Raw genomic sequence first — 22,814 nt, 5'->3', positions numbered from 1 at the left:
TACTCCATCAGTGGCCATAAGTTGTGGGTGGCACCATAGGCTGCTTCACTATGCATATGTGGCTGGCACTTTTACAGACATGTTATAACACTAGCTTACTGGTTTTAACTGGAAATCACCTTGGAAGAACCCCTGAGGCAGTGGTGAAAAAAACTCCCCGATTGGGAAAGACCATCATCATTTTTGTCTTGTACAGTTGGTTTTATTTAACCAAGTACCATCTTATTGAGATTAAATGTTTCACAGGCAAATTATGAAACAATAAGGGCCCAAGGACCTCAGGGTCAATTTAAACAAAACATGCAAAGAAAACAGCTGGTAAAATTATATTATTCAGCTTTTTGCCCATTTTGTGGTGAATATTTCTGAGATATTATACCATTCTCAAACACATTTTGACATACAGCCATAAGAACACACATCATGGCATCTAGCCACATGGACAAGCACTGTGTGGTTGTGTTCTGTGTTTTATAATTAATTTGGATTATGAGGGGCTTCCAATACCCATCCCTTTTGGAAATGTGACCTACCAAATGTGACCTATACTAAACAAGATATTTTTTTCAAACCCTGAAAAGGGACAGAGAGTGTTTATTCCTCTTTTTTGGATTTAGCAAAATAATAATAATAATAATAATAATAATAATAGTAATAAACGGCTGACTATAAAACAGTATAAAACAGTTTGTGATAAGTTGTTCTGGTAAAGAATATCTCTAGATAAAATTCTAGTAGTAATTGTTTACAACTATTATTTCTGTATTTATTCTTATAATCCCCAAATCTTCTGCAGCAGAGTTCTGTAATGCTTTGAGCTCCTCAATAAATGTCACTTTAATTAGACAATAAGTTGTCATAATTTTAGACTATTCCAATGCTGTAACCTCAAGACAATTACTGAAAAGAGGTGTTCTGTTCAGACCTTTTCAGACCTGTTATGCGTGCTGCCATCTAGTGGTGAAAGGGATGAACGTCAAGGAGTGATAAGTGGGTGAAGGTGAAGGTTACTGAGGCCTTCAGATCCAATGTGCTGCACTCTGAAACCCATTAGCTTGCATCGAGCAACAGGTTGTCACTGGATCGAGCAAAGCACCATTGATCTTTGTTCAGTTGAACTGTTGAACTTTGACTGTGGCATGCTGTGGCAACCATTTTACACTGAACCCAGAGCTTTCAGTGCAATGCAAAATGCTTATCTGAAAGAGCTTTAAAGGAACTAACAGACCAACCGACACACCAACTTTTTGGGAAATTAGTTTATTTGCTAAATTATAGGATACATACTTCCAGGGAGCTGTAGGCTAACTGTTCTGTTCCCCTTTAAGTGAATTTTGCTAAAACAGGTTAACGATGTCCGATTGGGTTATTGCACACACAGAAGAGAAGGGTATGTATACAGTATATCCTCTTATCTAACTTTGGGGTAGATGGCATAAATGATATCTCAAAACGTTGGAGTGTTCCTTTAAGGGGGGAGAGGAGGTAGATATATAGAAGGTACACAGCAGTAAAATTATAATCTAGTTATCAAAACTATTATTATTACCTTGGAACGATCAACTGATTCAAGTCAATATAACATATAAATACACCTGAAGCACACTCTTAAATAGGCCTACACAAACACTGACAGATTGTGCCCTCCTGTGGCCATTTGGAGTTTGTGCAATTGTATTACGAGAACTGTTCTGATCTCCCTACTGATGGCTCTACTTCAGACTAACAATGCATTTTTGTCACTGAGTCTGTTGCATAACTGTCTGCCTGTTATCCAAGCATAATGAATGAACAAAAACAAAAGAGCTAACACTCATAGCCTCTGCCTAATTTCTGCAGCTGATGAGATAGAAAAAGATGCTTACTGATTAAAAATTAATGACTGATGTGCCTGTGTAGTTGTAAAGAGAACGTACTGAAGCTTGAGCAAGAACATTTTCTTGAGAAAACATCAAATGTTTTAACATATTAATAATAATGTTGTGCTGCACTACACCCACACTTGTTGCAGCAATACTGATGCTAAGTAGCAGCACCTGACATTAGGACACAGTCTGTCCACTTTTGTTCTCTTTCCTGTCCTCTCACCTGACATAAGGACACAGTGTGTCCACTTCTGTTCTCTTTCCTGCCCTCTCACCTGACATTAGGACACAGTCTGTCCTTCTGTTCTCTTTCCTGCCCTCTCACCTGACATTAGGACACAGTCTGTCCACTTCTGTTCTCTTTTCTGCCCTCTCACTAGCCCATCACGCTAGAGCTGAGCTCTATTCTCGTGCTGCTTACATAAGAGAAAACACAGGGAGTAAAACACAGAGCAGCAGGACTGGGACTCTGCTCTCTTCTCCAGGTTTTTCAAAGCTCATATTTTCCCATAATGTTAAACTAAAGCACTGTTATTTGTTCATACCAAATATAGTGAGGGCACCATAGAATGTCATTAGGCTACCATACTGTATACCATTGGACAGTACTAAATGTTGTTGAGACCTTTTATCCTGGTAAGGTCATACCCTGGTCACTTACCAGGTGATCTTGTAATTTTGTTAACAATTACCAAATAGCCTATCAAAGAAAAACATTATACAATTCAAAATGAAACCGAAACATTCTCAAAGTCAAAGTCAAAGTCATCTGTGCATCTGGCCAAAGATAACTTTCAACCCAGACACAGTGTAAAAATAAAGCCAGAAACTAACTAACCTAGTGGGCTGCAGAAAACCAGTTGATGAGTTGTGTGCTGGGGGACATTTTGACCCCAATTAGCTCATAGAAGTTTGTAAGCAGGTTCTGAGACATAGGTGTCTAATCAATCCCAGATTCATTCATCACCATCATAACCACCACAAACCTCCAGCTATAAAGAAAGGCGAGATAAGGCTGACTTAGCTGACTTGTTTCTTTTGACTATGTCTATAGCCTACAGTAAGACTGAAATATTGGTTAAACAAGCTTGCGTAGTTTGCATGCGCCTGCAACACTAGCCTGACGAGCCAGACCCACATTAAAATGTAGGGTCTGGGCACTCACCGTTTGCAGTGCTCAGTCCGAGGGGCGGGATAATCGGTTGTCTTTCAAATTCCCTCTGCAAGCAATAGGACAGCGGCAGTGCTATGAGTCCCATGCGTTTCCCACCAGCGGAGCTAGTTGGATAGTTCAAACGTTTGCCAACTTAATAAAAGCTTAACTCGTGTCACACTGTTCACCAACAGCAACATCCATCTTATTTGTTTTCAAGTAGCAGGGAATTCCAGCCAAACCGTTGCAACTCTGCCATCAATCATTATGTTAAGCCCACCTAACGACTCTATACACGATTTCATTGGCCTGATTGAGTTTCGATTTCTGGAGCTCACAAGCCAACGGAGAGTTGCTAGACTAGCCCTGGCAGCTGCCGCTAGGGGCGCGTCTAGATTTCTAGGCTACTGCAACACAGTTTAAGCGCAGATGTCAAAAAGGCCATGGCCCAATGGGCATGCCTCCCCTCTAAAACTCCAGAATCATTAGGCAGTGATAGGGTACGCTATGATAAACGACTGCTTGGGAGAAACAATAACCTATAATTGATCAACAGTTTGACATGTGTGCAATCACATGAGTCGTAGGCTATTAAAAGGTAGGTAATGGTGTAGCTACATATGCTCCACCTACTCACTGCAGTCCCCTCCCTGCTCTGTGCGCACCCATCCGCATACTGCACAATCCACAGGAAAACAGGATAATACCATCATGGAAATGGTGGACTTCATATCTCCGTAATATAACCTGTAAACTGGTAGAACGTTTTTTTATGCTTTCGACTGACCTTAATAATATTTAAAAGGAATTGTTTTTTTTAATTATTATTTCATTATATTTTTCTCGCAGGGATCATCACCATAATATGGACAAATTGCATCGTCCCCCCACGCAAGAATTCCAAAGTAGTTCATTCTGCCTGCTGCCATGTTGGATTGAGGAATCGTTGTTGCAGTTGCACTTCAGGAATGAAAGTTTAGCTAAATAACGTTATTGTCTTCACAATATTGTCATGTCCACATTAATGCGAATGTAGCGATTAGGTCAGTCTAGTGCGAGAACATTTCAGAATAGAAAAACAAATTTGCCATATTTCTGTTGCCAGAGCAGTGTATCGAAATGATCCTGCTACAGGCCACGATGACCCGTCACTTCTTGTATTTTATATAACAATTATTTTTAGAGACAGAGGTGGGTTTTTGATTAATTTAACATTACCACCATGAGTAACCATCCGCCCCAGCGGCGGGTTGGGAATATTGGCTCCCTGCTACTCACACCACAAGAGAACGAATGTCTCTTCAACCACCTAGGCAGGAAATGCATCGTAAGTTTACACTTTAACGTTACTTTATGCATTAAACGCAATATTGAGATGTTTGTCCACTGTAAGCTATTATATAATTTCTGGTGGGGTATAGCCCACTTAGTGTGGCAGTTATGATATCCCACAAGTTTTAATGCTTCTGTGACAGGTACGCAAGTCTGTCTCGGAATTTTGATTTTGACAGCCGAGCAAGCTATAGCTAACTTCTCTTGCAGCCTGATGGAATGATTACTGAACCACAGTCTTGAGATGGATATTATGGGAAAACAGTTTATGTATTTTATTGATGTTTGGGAGGGCTGAAACAGGCAGTTTAATTTGCATCAGTGTTGCAATGTTGGCATGTTCTGACTACTTGTATACTTTATTCACTGTCACGTGTGTATAAACTTCAGTGACCTAACGTCATGGCCTCGTAGAAGTCTGTGCATCCATAAATTATTTTCAGGCAGTTGTAAGTGTAAAGTGAGTTATGAATATGATTGATTACCTGTGGTGAAATTGTTTCACCATAAACTGATGAATCACTCTACTTTTTGGCCAACTAATCTGGAGAGACTGTAGATGCAAAAATGATGCAATGTTGATCTTTGGGCAGCACAATGCACAGAAGAGGCCCACGGGCTCTTTTGGCAGGCCTACGCCATTAAAGCATGAATGAAATGTGCATTATTGCTCTTGCACAATACAACCATGGCCCACATATTCTCTGTAGCCTACTTCAGTAAGGACTCTTCCACTGGAAGAGTGTTTCAGCTTCTTGAGGATGTGGTTTGGTGCAAGATCAGTGTGGGCTTTTTCAGCATGGTGGTCCGTGCAGAGATTTGAGGTACCATTCTTCCTGCTGTTAAATAGCAGAGGTGTTGTGATTGTGAAGAACTTCCTCATTTTCACTGACCGGTAATCATAAATTGTGGAAAAGGAGCAATTACGGAAGCAAGCGTTTCCTCTTTTGTTGTATTATGGTAACAGGCAACTGACTATACACACCTAGCACAATACTACACACTAAACATAAACATATCTGGACATTTCTCAGGACAAGAGGCATCAGAATCTTCAAGATGCACCTGGCTACATGCACATGTCTCTTATGTTGATAGTCCATTTGGAAAGAGCTTAGACAGCAGCTGTGGTTTGAACCCACAGTCTTTATAATCACTGATCAAGAAATTACATAATCCCAAGGCTATGTCATGCTTAGAAGGGAGGGTTAGGAGAAGGAAGGGGTGATGTTTCCTCCTGTGCCCAAAGAGAGGTGGGGAAGCGTCAGCAGTCCCTTTGTGCTGTGCTGGTTTCAGACTGGCCAGTTTGTCACAAGGCTTCATACACTGATGGCCTGCCCTCCTGGACTGCAGCTATGTCCGTTGTTGTTCTGCCGGGCGGGTTGAGGGCTGCTCTGTTCTTCCTGTTTCAGCCAAATGAATTACGAATGAAAGTGCTGCTTTGATTGAGGAATGACTGGTGACCACATATGAGACACTGCGACTTGGCTTTCAGCAGTCATGTGCTTAATTCAGCACTCTGCTCCTCTCCCCAGAAACATCAAGCACTGGCCATAGAACTGTCCAGAACAGTGTCAGGATGCAGATGTGTAAAAAGCCCTTCAGAGGAAGTGCTTATACACGAGAATGATCCTGAGTATAGACTACTAGATAGAATACATGCATGGTCATCATTTAAAACCCAAGACATTGTTTTGACAGGCTCCTGGTACTTGAACAGGCTAACTTGTTGATGTTGGAGCCAGATAAAGGACAAGGCAGCAAAAAAAACTTCAGAAAGTAGAGCTTTCAGAAAATTCTGCAATCCCAAGCTTTTCTGTTATACATCATTGAATCACCTTCTGTCATTTAAAGGTGGTGTCCTTGTCCTTCTTTAAAGGTGGTGTCCTCTGTCATTTAAAGGTGGTGTCCTTGTCCTCTGTCATTTAAAGGTGGTTTCCTTGTCCTCTAGCAAAAGGTTGTTGATATTTGAGCTCATGGGTCAATGCCATGTCTTCCTCTCCATGCTCCTGAAGCAAGGCTGGAGCACAAACTCACCCTGATCAGATGGAACAGCATTTCTGTTGACTCAGTCTGAGCCCCATTGATTCACACAGAGCCAGAGGGGTATTCCAGAAAGCAGGTTTACTGGCTTAACTGGGTATGTTAACACAGAGTTAACGGTAAACCTGGGATTTCAGTTCCAGAACGCTAAAATATGATCAGGCTATGTAAGTAACTATGGTAACATAGGCTCTGAACTGAACTGGGTATGTAAACCCAGAGTAAACGGTAAACCTGGGATTTCAGTTCCAGAAAGCTCAAAAATGATCAGGCTATGTAAGTAACTATGGTAACATAGGCTCTGAACTTAATCTGGTAGGGGGTAGGTTTTGTTCAGGTTATGTTCAATTATGTTCGGTTATTTCAGTGCATGTTCAATTAGGCCGCTATTTTTACACTTTCATTTTCATGTTTCATTTTGACGAAGGTCCGATTGACAAAGAAGCACAAAATCATGTAATATTCATCTGTGCAATTCACCGTGAGAGGGCGATAAGACCACAACATCACATGATAGCCTATCCATTCTTTTCCAAACGAGTTTTTAAAGAGCGCTAGAGTTTTTCAGCTGAATCCTAAATATAGGCTACTTGAAAAGCATTCTCCATCCCTACATTACACATGGTGGATTAGAATATAATAAAATAAATCTTTAATGTAGGCTAGCTAGCCTACACCATAGTGGACATTTGTGTTTGGCTCACCAGACAGATGGACAAACAACATCTCAGACACATTGAAGATATAATTAAAACAAGTACAGTACAAAAAAGGGGAAACATAGCCTATAGAAAATTAATAAATAAGTTTAAATATAGCTCTACAGCTCAGCCGGGTATGCATGTTGTCACTAAGTTTGGTTAAGAATGCTGATGGCATTTGGGATAAAATATTTTTTTAATAGGCTACACACGCTCTCCGACTGGGAGTTTTTGTAGTGTTGGAGACGCAGAGCATATCGGCAAGCTGTCGGTCGGTGCGTAAAGTTTGCCTTGCGCTAAAGTTCCTGCGCAACTTCATTCGTTTTCCTGGACACAAACCCACGAGGATCATTAATGTGTAGTTTCACCAACTGGCAGGTCAGCATCACTTATTAAATTTTCCAAATGTGCACCGAAATGTGTCCAATAGGCTACCCATGCCTTTCGACATTCACCCTTCTGATGATGGAGCGCAAAAGTTTAACTTGGCCCACAGCTGCAGAACCCGCGTTAAAATAGAACATTACATTTGGGATTCTCAAAGAATTCTATGGCCCACTCAATCTGTGACAAGGTAGGCTAGTTTAAGAAAGCATCATTCAAAGCAGTCAATACAATACGTGATGTCCAGTGAATTATTTAATTGTGATTTTGACATTAAATAGGCTATCCTAAAAGTACGCATTTACACGGTCAGTTAGGCTATTCTCTGCCAAGCAAGGTCTCGGAAGCAGGCGCTTACATGTAAGTATTGCTCTTTTTTTTGTTATTACAGTTCTCTCCTCCTCGTAAGCCTCGACTACTTCGCCTCTGAAAAATACGGTGCTCTTTGTTTCACTCATGGTTTCGACTCTCAATAGATGATGCCTTTATAAGTTCGCCGTAAACGCGCACATCTCTAGGTTATCTAACACAGGGTTGATTGAACTAACTGGTAACCGGTGTTTTGGAACCGACAGCTCGGCGGTAGTCGCCACAGGTTCAGACAACCCAGAGGTTAAGTTTTCTCAGTGTTTGTTAAACCTCCTTTCTGGAATACCCCTCAGGACTTCTCAGGAATAACGTTTATGTGGGGTGAACATATGGGACAGCCAGCTAGAGGATTTAGCTGAATCCAGCAGAAGATGTGTTTCATTAGAATGAAGGACTGCATCTTTAAAGGTGCAATACATTTTTTTTTGTCAAACATAAACATGCTTGGGACAGGGACATCCCCTAATGATATATTTAAAAAAGGAATAATGAAAGCAATATTTCTCATTATTCTTGTGGTTCTCAGTTTGAAGTGGTTGATGTTCCTTAGTTGGAGTTCCACAGGCTAGAACCTAGATCTGCCACAGAGCATAATGCTGATGCTGATGTAAGCTATTTCCATATTTTGGCATCTCTGTCTAAACCTGTGATCCTGACACACATCTGTGGTACATTCTAGTCAGCATAACCTGTTTCCTGAGGGTTCCTGTCATGCAGGAAAGAGGGGAGTGTGGTTAAGTTAAAGAGTGAGCAAAAAGCCATGGAGGGCTGAAAAAGTGAAATAGCTCAGTGTAGCCAGCGTGTGTTGGCTCAGATAAGATACAAATCTGTTAATAATTTTTCTACTTCACATTCATGGTTAAAGTCACTGCCCTCTCACACATTCAACATTCTCTCTGAATGATGTCTTTATAGGTACAAATACCCAACAAATAGACTTTTGTCGAAAATATACCTAAAATTATCCACGGCCTCTTGTGATGTAGTATGATCTGAGACCAGCTCAAGTAAGTGTGTGGGTGTGAATGGCAGTGGAACTGTTTGTGGAGGGCCCTCTCCTCGTGGCCAACTCTGGGGGGGTCCACTGCTGCTTCACATCTGTTTCATGATCGCCGCAGCCTGCTTGTGAAAGCAGCTTGAAATCAGTCGCTTCTAATGCATCTCACCAGTGCTTACTGTGCAGTTCTCACACACACCAGGAAGCAGGTTTTCTACAGAGACTCGGGAGCTACCTCACAGGGTCACTGAAACAAGTTATTGTGACGCATCAACCACAAGGATGGGTTGAATTACTTTTTATGGCTGTTGTTTGATCTCCTTCTTCCAGCGTTTGCAGTAATAGTTTGCCAAGCTGTTTCGTAGATCAGTATAGTGCTCTGAACTCTGAAGTTATTTCTTGCCCTCTCACTCTGTTATAGCCTATTTATTTTTGTTTTGTGCTTCTAGTAATGATTTTGAGATTGTTTGTCAAACTTGTTTTATTAGAATGTGTATGTGTTTGTCTGTGGAAATATTGGTAATATAATAAGGTTTTGAACATCTGGCCATTTTTCTTATAAGTTTACAATGGGAACCTGGCCTGTAAGAAAACAATATTGAATAGGCCTCAAGGTACCGCACTACCCCGAAGAGGGACTGTGTGTTTTGTCTTGTGTGTCTTGTTTTGTCAACGTCTACACTAATTGTTGAATTGTTGTAACTGAATACTAGGCTACATGATATAAGGAAGTATATGATGATTCATTGTATTCATTGTATGCATTTGTGGTCCTTGCACAATGATAAAAGTGTCATTTAAGACATAGATAGATTAAATGCACAGACATGAGAAATGGTTGTAGGCCTACTTGTAGGGCTTTTATGTGTTACGTTTTAGGAAGAATTTTTAGAATGCAATTGTGTGTGTTTAAGCATAGCTGGTTTTTCTCACTCTTACAGAGCCTCTGCTCAGCAGTTGTCCAGGTTTATGGGGCAGACCGAAGCCAGACCTGGATGAAAAGATGCTGCGGTGTGGCTTGTTTGGTCAAAGACAACCCGCAGAGGTCTTACTACATCCGTGTTTATGACATCAGGGTAAGACCACATCACAGCTCCTCTAGTACTAATGGTGGGCAAATCCTATATTTGCAACATTTGCTAAATAATACAAATGACACTAAGTCATTCAAAGAGCTATTGCATAATCATTTGCAGTAGTCAGTTAGACTTGATGAGCCATGCAACTTGTGTTAACAGGCCTGCATAGGAACCCTGGATTATGCATTTGCAAGCCTGCTAATGGTGTTTTATAACCACACTCAACACAAACATTGGTTCAAATGGGAGCATGGATCGGGCCTTAAAGGTGCTACAGTGTCCTCCACTTGTATTGGCACCCCTGGTAACGATGAGGAAAAAGGGAGTAGAAACATGGGAACAATAAGAGAAGACAATTCAAATAAGGGGGAAGTGTATTGACCTTGCTAAGTCAGGAAATGGGTATAAAAACAGGTACTTGCCTGAAAATGGCCATATTTAAAATTAAAGGTGCTTCAAGCAATGGGTAAGGTCACTTCTGTTTATGTTCAAACAAAACAGAGAGCTAGCTTGCTACTCCTTCCCCCTCCCTCTCGTGTAATTGAAACTCTCCTAAACGCGCATATTGTCGGTGATTGGCTGGAACAGTTTGTTATGTTTTTATGGTCCAGGCTGGACCAGGTTGTTTTTCTTGCCGTTTTTGGAGCCTGGGCTGTCCACAGAGACCTTGTTTTTTTTTTATAGTGTATTCAGGGCACAGGCAGCTAGCGGATGATGAGGTGATGTTTGCTGTACTGTATGTGTGTATGAAAATTATTTTAGCTTAGATACCGCGTAACATTGTTTAGAGCACAATAATTTAGACATTCCAATCAAATGGAACTCTTACAAACTTGCCTGGAAAATGACCCATATCTATTTTGCCCTTACACACAATGAGGAGCATGGTAAGAGAGGCAAAACATTTCCTAAGGATTATTGTATCATCTTGAGGACACCAAGTCTAAACAAAAGACCTCCATGCTAATAGAGTATTTAAAGGGCATGCCAAGAAAAGCCTTTCTTGTCGTTTTAACTACAAATGTAAATAGCTGGAGCTGCTTCATGCTACTGAGACTTGGCCTGGAATTGTGTTTTATGATCTAAGAAAATTGAGCTTTTTACCAACAATCACCAACAATCAATGACTATACTGAAAAGAGCCCCTTTTAGTGTAATTATGCTGGATGAATTGTGATGTTCTGGAACTGTTTTTAATCCAAAGGCCCTGGGAACCTCTTCCAGGGTCCATGATATCATGAACTGCATGAAATACATGGGCATTTAAAAAAAAAATTCAATGAACCAAAATGGTAATGAAGGTTTACTAAACAAGGTACATGATTCTCTCAGTTCCCTCATCTGAACTTTAGAGGACCGTGCACAAGACGTAAGAATCTGGACACTCCAGAGATTTTCTGCAAAGAGGAATGCTCTCATATTCTCTGTGTTGTATTCTCCAACTTTATGAGATGCTGTAGAAGAATACTAAGAGCTATTTTATTGGAAGAGGCAGGCTTTACATTAAATATATGAGACTTCTAACGCTGTCCAGCTGGATTTTATTTTATGTGTGTGTGGCAATGTGTTATTGCATTTGTGTACAAGTAAATGCTGTGTTTTTTTTGTTTTGTTTTGTTTTGTTTTAGGAGGGGAAAATAATGTTTGAACAGGAGCTCTATAATAACTTTGCAACTATTAATTCCCGGGCATACTTCATTACATTTCCAGGAGATGTAAGTCTCTCTTTTTTCTTGGCCTGATACATTCTTGAAGCTAATATATATGCTAATATATACCAGTATGTTTTCTGATTGTGCTAGCATATTTTAACATGTTGCATGAGTAAACCATTATCTCAGCAACATATTTGTATATGGATTGCAAAGTCAACCTATGTGTGTCCAAAGTTATTTGACTCAATAATCTGCTTAAATGCCCCCAGACCTGCCAGGTTGGCCTGAATTTTGCGAGTGAAGAAGAAGCCAAGCGCTTCAGAGCAGCACTTAATGACCTATTCAATCGACGATCCCGGAGAACAGGTAACTCTCGACAGCTGCAAGATCTGCTCAGCTCTGCTTAGGAGATGAAGTTTTTGTGTCTGACTAACAGAGAGAAGGATCAATCCTGATGGACCTCACTGGTCATCCATTTATTCATCTCAGCCTGGCAGAATATTATAAGACACTGACTTTAGCTCTGAACATGCATGGACGGAGCTCTCTATCCATAGCAGAGTGAATGATCTGTATTTGTATTCAGTAAATGTCAAATTATTTCACCTAAATTACTGAAAACTGACTGACTGATAATGTGCATGGTCCCCCCGGATTGATTTTGGGAAAATCTGTTTTCCAACTTGGCCTCGGTAACATGCAGACTTATTTCTGTTAACCCCTGGATTCTGCTGAAATGTCAGTATTTTCGTTATCGTGTGGATTGGCCTTTGTGTTGCTTTTGTAAAATCCTCCAATCTGCCTTTTCCTCTTTACTAGGTTGTTGAGTATTTAGTAGCAAAGCTCTTAATTGTCTTTCTTCCACAAAGTCTATTCCTTTACTTGACTTCAGTAGCTCTCTCATCCTGGTCTAGTTCTTCCTAGTTGCCTGCTGGGCTTTGTAGTTGGAAAATCACTCTGGTTTTGTAGCTCCCAGCACTAAATAGTCTACTCATGTGACTTTCCATGTGGCGGTTTTATAGTTTATAGTTAATAGTTTATTCAGAAGAACCATTAGATTGAGTGTCCTGTAGACTTTAAACATGCATGCATGTGGCATGCTCACTTCCCAGCCTGTCTTCCTTAGACAAAGATAGCATGGGCTCCCACGTTGGGTGGCTTGGAAATCTATCCCACTTTTCCACTCTTTCCACTGGACTCATGATACTAACATAACGCACCTGTCCTCTAGCGCTTAGCTTGTTGATTAAGCACCCCATAACTGCCACTTTTCCCCTCTGTTGCTAACACCTTCCAATGTGTTTGATTGGGCTTCCAAATTCTTAACAATGTCCATCTTTTGTTTTTCAGAAAAAAGACGTGATGGACCCAATGGTATGTGACTTGAAATTGAACTTGAAATTTTTCCTGATTTTTCTCATTTGAGTTCCTTAATTGAGTTACTGATTGCTGCTCCATAATAGGAAACAGCAGTAGATTTAGCCGATTAGTCTGGAAAGGAGGTCATCTGCACATGCATTTGGAAGTGTAGATGCACCTCTACACATATATGCCAACATCCCCTGATACTCAGTGGCGCACACAGCCAGTCAAACACACTCATGCACATACACACACACACACACACACACACACACACACACATATTTCCACACTGCCACTCAAACACACATGTAGCGGCAGTCCACTGCACTGACACACACCCAGCTGTGCTTGACCCAGATGCGAGCAGCAGCGTCCGTCCCTGCCCTGATCCCAATGGTTCGGTCAGAGAAAACGGAGGTCACTGCGGCCAGGAGAGCTCTACAGCAGACAGCTGCTCTCTGGCAGTTCCACAGTCTTGCCAGTCTGGCAGTGCAGCTCTGGGGGAGCATCACACACAGTGCTTAGCCATGGAGCTTCAGTCTCTGCTATTTGTCTTTATTAACGGGCAGCGTTTCATCAGCCTATTACAGATTCATAACAGTTTTTTTTGGTGGAGTTAATGTAACAATTTTGGTTTTTGAATGACAGGTTGGGAAGTCATAAACCGAAATGGCCCACAGGAACATACTTCACATTGCATATGGATAGTGTCACAGACGCAGGTTCTATCTTGGATGTTTTTTTCTTCTGTGACTTGCACTCTGATTTGTAGATAATTAACAGATCATTCACAGTGTGTGTGGCTGTGTTGATGTGTGCTGCCTGTGCCCCCCTTTAAGCCCTCATGACATCTTGCTCCGTATTAACTAACTTCAAAAACAGCTTGGACGTTTGTGACCCGTAACGCCCATTGCCATTTTCTCGGTTTGGTCTAGTCCTGGCCAGGTTAGGATTTCTGGCTGCTAACTACCAGGGTCTAGTGTTTTTGCCTCATGCTTTGAAGGGCTCTTCTCTGTCCCCTCCTCTGATGGGACCGTATTGACATTCCAGCCTCATTACAGTGTATTTTGCTCCCATAACGCTTGTTAAGCTGTTTCCTCAAGTGTCCTAGTCAGTTAGTGCAGTTAGTTATTTTCTCTCTATTTTGAAATTATTCAAGCTGTTTACTTTGAGTTAATGCAGAGTGTTGACCATAAAGGAAAGAAAGGCTAATGATTTGTGATTTACATATCAACTGTCATTAAAACTATTATTGTCTTCCATGTGGGGTCAGAAGTCAGAGCAAGCATCAGAACAAGCAGTATGTAGAGTTGATTTGGTACTTGTATTGTAGTTATCCAGACGTCTTTTTTCTGTCTTGACCTGGCTTGCCTTTATATTGTTACCATAGTTTTGGATCATTTGTTATTGCCAGCATAGCACATAGGTCTGTGGTATTCTGAAAAAGCACTGCTGTCTTTTGTTTCTTGAGGTTGGCATTATGTTCAAAGTTGTGCTGTGTAATGTGAAGGCTGCTGTATGGTTTCTATGCAGCGCTATTTTATACTTTTAGAATGTCTTGACTGGTAAAACCATACATTCTTGCCCAGCATGTCCTAGCAACATGTTATTGCGGTAAAGCCTGCAAAAACAACAAAGAACATCATGCAATGCCGTGCTGCAGACTTTCAGTTCATCATTGCTGTTCCCCCTTTAATCCTGTCTACTTCACTTTCTGTAGTAATGAAAGAAGCACCTGGGCTTATCTGCTTGTGTCTCTTATCTGAGGGCTCCTAAGGAGTGTCACCAGGAGGCAAAGAACAAATTGTCATTTATTTGAAGTTACGTAGTCTGTTCCAGACGGATCATGATTGGTTAGTCAGAGCAAATGTTGGGGGATTATACCGGATTAATGGTGGTTTTAGAGATTATATAATATTCCAGCGCATGTGTAATTTATTGGGATTACCGATGCGGTCATAGCTGAAGGAGGCTCATCTAGATGAAAAGAAGAGTGTTTGGGCTATGCATGTTTTCTGGGGAGTGGTGCTACTTGGTCCTTCAATGTGGCTTCTAAAGCGGTCCGTCTGGGCAGAGCACTGAAAGGAATAGCAGACTAGCGCAGGACGTGTGTGGTGGGACAGCGATGCCCTGCAGGGGCCATGATGTTCTGCAGCAGCCTCCGCTCTCCACCGCCGCAGGGCTTTGTGGAGGGCTTGCCTAGCTGCCTAGTGCCCCTCCAGTGCCTGGTGCTGTCAGGGGACCAGCTCTTTGCTGCCCGCTCCCTCCCGGCCGCACGTCTGTCCACCGCCTCAAGGAGATCTGGAAGGGTTGTGTCGGAGACGGATGCAGTGCTCCCTCGGAGAGGGAAGCGGCAGGACCAGGGTGTTGGGCAGGATACGGTCACCTTGGCCATGGGGGTAGCCCAAGGTAGGGGGTGTGCCCAGAGCTCAGGTAAACAGTCCGAACATGTGTGACTATTGGGTTGGAAAGTGCTGTGTAGATCTTGATGGTGGTGCTGTGAATGGATTTCTGCTGTGTGGCTTTAGTTAAGTGCTATCGTCTCATTAGGGAAAGAGTAGGGATTCAACCGCAATACGTTTGAAGTTTAAAACAACTAAAGCGCCTGAAATCAGGCATCAGAGTGCAGACAATACACATGAGTATTGAGCAACATTTCATTGTCTTGTTGCTTTTTAACGATAACAGAGTTGGCTTGGTTGCCTTTTAGAATAGTTGTAACCCCCCATGCTACCTGTGTGAGATGCTGTGCTGTGTTCTTGTGAGTGTGCATGAGGAGTATGACACCTTGACCAGCACCCAGTTGTGTAAGAGAATGTTTTCATCCTGTATGACTCTTTGGGAAAAAAACAAACAAATTTTTAAAGTTTACTCTCCCTATTTGTACTGAGTGGTGTGTTGTGCTGTAGCTTTAGAGAATGCCATGTATAATACAATGACCAGGAAGGACACATATTTCAGTATTTGTATAATGAGTGTACATGTATCCATGTCTCTTGTCTGTATTATGGTGGAGAGTCCGTTGTTTGCTGGCAGGAGCTCTAAGCGTTCCAGCTGCTTGACCGTGCGTGATTGCTGGCTTGTAAACTCCCACTCCCAACTTTGCAAGTCCCCCGCAGCCTTTCCACGTGTGAGAACAGAGCTGTATTGTTCCGCGGCCCATGGCGTCCGCACGGTCCTACGGAACGCCCTTGCCCAGCTCGCTGTAGCTTCAAGCTGCTCATTCAAGTCCTGGACAGGTCTGACATCCCGAGAGACTGGCGTCCGACACTCTGACACCCCCTCCCCCTCTCTCCCAGGGCTGGCATTACCCATGGCGACTGTTGACATTAAGAACCCGGAGATCAACAATATGCGCTTCCACAACAACTCCCACATGAACAACATGATGCACAGCAGCCTGGGCAAGAAGGAGAAGAAAGTCAAAGGCAAGCGGAAGAAACTGACCAAGGCTGACATCGGCACCCCCAGCAACTTCCAGTGAGTACTGCAGTCTCTTCTGCCTGGCTCCGACTCCCCAATTACCTGTTCATGTTAAAAAGTTAATGTCAGGTTCATAGAAAGGAGATTAGAGGCTGTAATCTGTGCTAGTTTTTTTTATTATTCCTGTATGGGTGATATCCCACAGTCAGTGTAGTTAGTTTGTTAAGGATGTTGGGACACTTGTTTTAGATGATATCCCAAAGGTTCCTCAGCTTCATGTTGGCTCCTCCCATTGTGCAGGAGCTAATTGTCTGGAGTGGAGTGGAGTGGAGTCAGCAGAGTTCTCCTGTTTTGTGCCATTTGCTCCTCGTGTGTTCCATTTCCAACTCTCTCAGTATGTCACTGTGGTGGTGGCGCTGGGGAAGGGGAAGCTCAATTCCATTGTTTCCCAGTGACATCGTGTGTGTGTGTGTGTGTGTGTGTGTGTGAGCATGCGTGAGCAAGTGTTTCTGTTTGTTTTCTGTCTCTACTGTGTGTGTGTTCACCCAGGACTGCCTTATGTTCTGTTCTAGGCACATTGGCCACGTGGGCTGGGACCCAAACACAGGCTTTGATGTGAGTACCACAATAATGGCTTGTCCTGCACACACACACACACACACACACACACACACACCACACAACACACACAGACACTCTTCCCTATGCAGTGTAGCACTGGGAAGCACAAAGCTGGCCCATGTGCTTGTGGCATGATGCAATGGCACAAAGCCCTTATGTTCCTCACAGACGCTAATCACATATCTGATGCTGTCATGCCTTCTGCTTCCCACAGAGATGCAAGCCTTGTGTCTGTCACTCGCAGCGCACACACTCAGACAGGAAAACAAACCTAGGCAAACATGAAATTATGTAACTATAGATACTTCCCCTCATCCCAATGATTAAACTCTGGGTGGGACTTAGGGGATGCTTAAAACGGTGCTTTCAAACATAACTTGAACTGAAACTTAGGCTCAGTTATTACCGTTATTTGGTTGTGTTATAAAAAAGTCCACTTTTTAAAAGCATTAGGTTTGTCCAATTTTTTTTTGCAGTTTTCCACAGCCCACCTGACGTGGAACAGCAGACACAGCTGACTGTTTTGAAACCTCTGGCTGAGAGTGTTGAATATAATAGGGGGAAATGTGGCATAGGCCGCTCTAAAACCCACACACTGTAACCATGTCAATGCCATAGTCATGGGGCAGGGAGGCAATGAATGTCAAATATGTACACGTTTGGAGTTGCTCAACACAGTGGGCGAGTGCCTGTCAGAGGGTCCAAAACTGACACTGTTTGGGTCAGTTACATCATCTCTCCATAGGGTGGCAGAAGTGGATGAAAAAAGGAAGTAGATTTTTTTGTTGTTAGATGGATGGTCGGATAGTTATTTCTTCATTGTTGCAAATTTGTTTTCATATGTCTGTACATTTTTTATACAAAACATACAGATAACCATAACCTACAGAATTCCATACCCCAACCCATGTAGATGAGTACAACTGATCAGTTCTCACAAGTTAGTTTGTTGAGTGCTGCATTGCCACAGAAGACAAAGCTAAAGACTCCTTTAAGCTCTCTTCCATTGTGAGGTCAGTTGGACAGTTCAAAATGAACTGATTTATTTAACTGTTTTCTAGAGCATCACCTCCTCCACGTCCATGGTTCTTAATAAACTGGTAATTGTCATGAACTGCAGTTATAATTGACAGTAAGAAGACTGTCTATGAAAATAGGCTGTTTATAATTACTGACTGAGATCAGAGTGCACTTCACATTGTTTCTATTTTGTAAAATAGCATAATTTATCATGTGCTATTGTAACCTGTGTTGTGTTGACAACGGTTCATTCAGTTCGAACCCACAAAACTTGCAGCACCTCGTATTGGGTGACAGGCGTGTTAGCAAGCAGGCTATCACCCATGGTTGCTATTGTCTGTCACGTCTCTTAAGGTGTCGGGAGGGAGGGTGACTCAGTGCAGAGCTGCTGTACCCGTTGGCTACCATTATTGTGACATTTTGTGATGATATTGAACGTAAGTTATGTGGATTTGGAGACTAGAGAGGCTCGGCTACAGCATATTGGGGCCATTATAGATCAAAAATGATTAGGAGCTGGGGGAGGTCCAAGGTCAAGGTTTTTTTTTTTCTTGGAAATGTATGACTTTAATCTTGGAAATTGTGTTTTTCACAATGGGAAGATTACAGCACCTCCCCCAGCTCTATAAGTGTGTAAACCTGTAGGGGCCCCTAATGTGTCATTGTATTCCACAGAGGTAACGCTGGTGATGCGATGTCCACCAACACACTTCTACTCACACACATTCTCTCGCCTTCTTCTTATTCCAGCTGAATAACCTGGACCCTGAGCTGAAGAACCTGTTTGATATGTGTGGCATCTCGGAAGCCCAGCTCAAGGACAAGGAGACGTCCAAGGTCATCTATGACTTCATTGAGAAGAAGGGAGGAGTAGAGGCTGTGAAGAATGAGTTGAGGAGGCAAGGTAAGAGAGAGAGAACGGATTAGAGCGAGAGAGAGGGAGAGAGAGAGAGAGAGAGAGAGAGGGGGAGGGAGGGAGGGAGGGAGAGAGGGAGAGAGAACAGGCTGGAGTTGTGTGGTGGTGAGAGAGAAAGCGAGAGAGAGAGTGCTGGGGTAGTGTATAAGAGAGAGAGACTATATCATATATAGAGACTATATCATGCCAATAAAGCATCTTTTCAATTGAATTGAATTGAATTGCGAGACAGAGAGAGCACATGCTGCAGTAGTGTAGTGGTAAGGATCTATTGAGGCCTAGATGCCTGAGGTGAATCATTGAACATTACTAAATGACATAAGTGAAGCTCTCAGTCTGTGTTAATACAGTCTATGCAATTCATAGACTAAGATATGTATGTGATCAAAAATAGCTACAGCCTTCAACCAACAATTTCTATTGGTTGGTTGTTTGAGGGCTACAACTTATGGTTATTCATAAATGATGAATCTGTCCATTATTTTCAACTTTAAGGAGCTAATAACTGATTAATTAGTTGTTGTAACTCTAGAATATGTTGTAACCCTAGAATATTTTAGTATGAGGTGACCCATTCAGAGGTGTTACATACATGTAGGCATTTTCCACCGACAGACAACCGATTCCGTTCCCGTTCACGAACCAACATTTGAACCAGTCGGAGCATTTTAACCAAACAAAACACGGTTCGGAACGGAACGTAATTTCTGCCTGTTTTACGGGGCAACTGTTCATACCATTCTCCCGTTTATGCATCTCATTAACTTTTGTTGATGACACATCCATGGTTTGGTTGTAAACTGGTGGAAATGTGGGCTGGTTCACTAGATAGCACCATGGTTCAAAGAATTCTGAACGGAACCGGTTCAAGAACGGCTTCTCTGTCGGTCGAAAAACGCCTACAGTGGTTCTAATAAAGAGCCCCCTACTGGTGGTTTTGTGCTCACCTTGTAAGTTAGTTACTCCACCTCAACATCAGACTTATATATTATTATATTATATTATATATTTTTCATCAAAAAAATATTTCTTTCTCTCTTCTAGCTCCACCACCTCCTCCATCTCGTGGAGGGCCCCCTCCACCTCCCCCACCCCACATCTCAACTCCGCCACCCCCACCCCCTCCCCCCGCCCGTGGCCGTGGAGCTCCACCTCCTCCACCTCCCTCCAGAGCCCCGACTGCAGCACCTCCCCCTCCACCCCCCAGCAGAGTGGGCATGGGCGCTCCGCCTCCCCCTCCTCCCTTCAGAGGACACCCTCCTCCACCACCCCCGGCACCCTCACACGCCTCCTGTGCCCCTCAGGCTGCACCACCACCTCCACCCCCGGCCCCAGTGTCCCACGCAGGAGCGGGAGCTCCACCTCCACCCCCACCGCCGCCGCCTCCACCCCCACCTCCGCCTGAGGCAGACATAGATGCCGGAGAGCCCTTGGCCCCAAACGGCAAATCGGCCTTGCTGAATCAGATTCGTGAGGGTATGCTGCTGAAGAAGGTGGAGCAGAATAACAGCAGGCCGGTCTCCAACACCGGCCGAGACGCATTACTGGATCAGATCCGACAGGGCATCCAGCTCAAAACCGTAAGGGCTCCCAAGCCATGTCTCCTTTCTTTATTGCTCACATACAGCATATCACTCTCATGCCCAATGTATAATAAAAGTCAAATAAAACCAGACTCATGCATAATGTATAATACAAGAGGAACATTGACGTTGTCGCACTTCAGTAGATATATTGTTATGGTTCATCTCTGCAGGCTTTGATATGTGTCTGTGTGTTTGTACTCAGGTGTCTGACGGCCCGGAGTCAGGCCCTCCTACCCCGGCTCCTTCTGAAGGTATTGTAGGAGCTCTGATGGAGGTGATGAAGATAAGGAGCAAAGCCATTCGCTCCTCAGGTGAGCGCTGTCCTCACATGCTTACTGTAATGCTGGAATGTTTTAGCCTAGAAATCTAGACGCACCCTAGCGGCAGCCAATGTAATTTGCTGCACAGGGTAGTCTACTCTCCGTTGGCTTGCGAGCTGGAAAAATTAAACTTCGATAAGGCCAATCACATCATGTATAGAGTCGGTAGGCAGGCTTAACATAATGATTGATGGCAGAGTTGCAACGGTTCGGCGTGAATTCCCTGCTACTTTTTTAAGTTGGCAAAAGTTTGAACTAGCCAACTAGCTCCGCTGGTGGGAAAACGCATGAGACTCATGAGTTGTAGCGCTATCCTATTGTGTGCAGAGGGAATTTGTCTTTCTGGTAGACCCACCTTGAGTTGAGGGTCAGCAGTAAACCACATATGATCTGAAACTGTAGGTGTGGACTTTAAATGGCATGGTCCATGTAACATTTACAGTATTTTTGAATGTGCAATCTTCTTATTTCCAGATGAAGATGAGGATGATGACGACGATGAAGACTTTGAAGATGACGATGAATGGGATGACTAGTTTCCTTTGTCATTCGTCTTGCCCTAAACAATAGCTGACACTAAATTTCTCATGCTTCCAAATCCAAAATTATATTCAAACTGTGTAAATGGTCTGTCATTTTGCTGTATATTTTGTTGCCTTTTCGGTTTTTATTAATCTGTGCAATACCTCACTTAATCTTTAAAACATTGTTATGTATCCTCTGGAAAGTGATCTTCTAGATTACAAACAGTTGTGTACAAGGTTGGTTTCTATCATAGTTTGTCTTTTTGAATGTTTTGTCTTTATTTTGGTTCCTTCACTAATGGGAAAGGGAGATGGACTAGGTCCTTTTATGTTGAAAATTGTTTGAATAATACTGAAGATAACACTATTTTCATATCCAGCTTTTCTGTACCCTTTTCCAAGTCTTAGTGTAGCACTGTACATTTCTGTGAAAAACAAAAACACTCTTACTCGACATATGTAGCCACTGTAGTTATTCATGTAAAAACCTACACAAGGCTATTGTATTCAAGGCTGTTATATTTTCTATTTTATTTTTTGTTTTGTTTTGTTTTATTTGCACGAATGAGAGGAGGAAATTCCCACAAGGTTATGTTCACTCAACTGGGTTAATAGAGGATAGTGATATGTCACTGTGACTTTTGTTTAAAATGCACATCAAACATGAAGACTCGGTGAAGAGACTTCTGATAAATAGCTTTAGGTATGGGTCTGAGGTTCTGTCTTCTCTCTCATATTAACTGGGAGAAGACAAAATATCACCCAGAGTTCTTATTTTGGGAGGATCAGATCAGCCCTCCACCTTTACAGCATCAGCCTCCATGAGAATTTGCTGCCGCACAAAAGCAGTTGACACTACTCTCGTAGACTAATCGTTTAAGGGGTCTTTGCTTAACTGACTGGCACAGGCAAGTGAAAGTGACAGAAATCCATGACGTGTGTAGTAACTGATGCTGAAAATACTAAATTGTATACATAAATAAATATTATTTACAGCACACTTTTTCTGTTTTATTTTTAGGGTGGAGGGTAAAGGTCATTGGTCATCGTTGAAAGTACAGACATACTCAAAAATAAGGAAAGGACCCTAGGGAAATTAGATACATTAGGTACATAGTACATTTTAATACTAACAAATAGCCTTTTCAATTTTTTTGTCACATCCTTACAAGCTGTGGTTGAGAGTTGAGACATCATTGAGATAGGGTTCTGTTTAAACACTTTAGTTTATTTTACACTGAAAAACACCAAAACCCACGGTATTACCAAAGATCCTTGATTAAAGCTCAGCTTTAACCCTCTCTGGTATTACGTTCCTCATGCTCTTTAAGGAGCTGACCCTGAAGAATGGAATTTAATTGTCTGAGGGTTTCCAGCTGATTCAGTCTGTTTGAATTAGGAGAGGGAAATAAAAAAAAATGTCTTGATTATTTCTAACCTGAGGTGCATTGGCTGGCCAAG

The 22,814-nt window shown here is 42.4% G+C and overlaps 2 protein-coding genes across 3 annotated transcripts in view; one reads left to right on the top strand and one right to left on the bottom strand.

The window, feature by feature from the left end:
• The window catches only part of lmod2a (leiomodin 2 (cardiac) a), a 29,414-nt gene that overhangs the window by 1,128 nt on the left and 5,472 nt on the right, over positions 1 to 22,814 (bottom strand). The window lies entirely within an intron of this gene.
• Positions 3,644 to 22,351, top strand: wasla (WASP like actin nucleation promoting factor a). 2 transcript variants are annotated; one of them, XM_042109228.1, is made up of 12 exons: positions 3,656 to 3,775; positions 3,868 to 4,345; positions 9,786 to 9,920; positions 11,552 to 11,638; positions 11,848 to 11,944; positions 12,929 to 12,952; positions 16,243 to 16,423; positions 16,939 to 16,981; positions 18,758 to 18,911; positions 19,968 to 20,503; positions 20,712 to 20,820; positions 21,304 to 22,351. In XM_042109228.1, exons 2-12 carry the CDS (start codon positions 4,241 to 4,243, stop codon positions 21,363 to 21,365), a joined length of 1,533 nt encoding a protein of 510 aa, XP_041965162.1. In that variant the 5' UTR covers positions 3,656 to 3,775; positions 3,868 to 4,240; the 3' UTR covers positions 21,366 to 22,351. The 2 variants fall into 2 exon arrangements, with proteins under 2 accessions (XP_041965163.1, XP_041965162.1); XM_042109229.1 differs by lacking the exon at positions 12,929 to 12,952 and having other exon boundaries at positions 3,644 to 3,775.

This window comes from Alosa sapidissima, chromosome 11 (genome assembly GCF_018492685.1).
Source record: "Alosa sapidissima isolate fAloSap1 chromosome 11, fAloSap1.pri, whole genome shotgun sequence".
Lineage (NCBI taxonomy): Eukaryota > Metazoa > Chordata > Actinopteri > Clupeiformes > Clupeidae > Alosa > Alosa sapidissima.
This window is presented reverse-complemented; position numbering and strand designations above follow the sequence as displayed.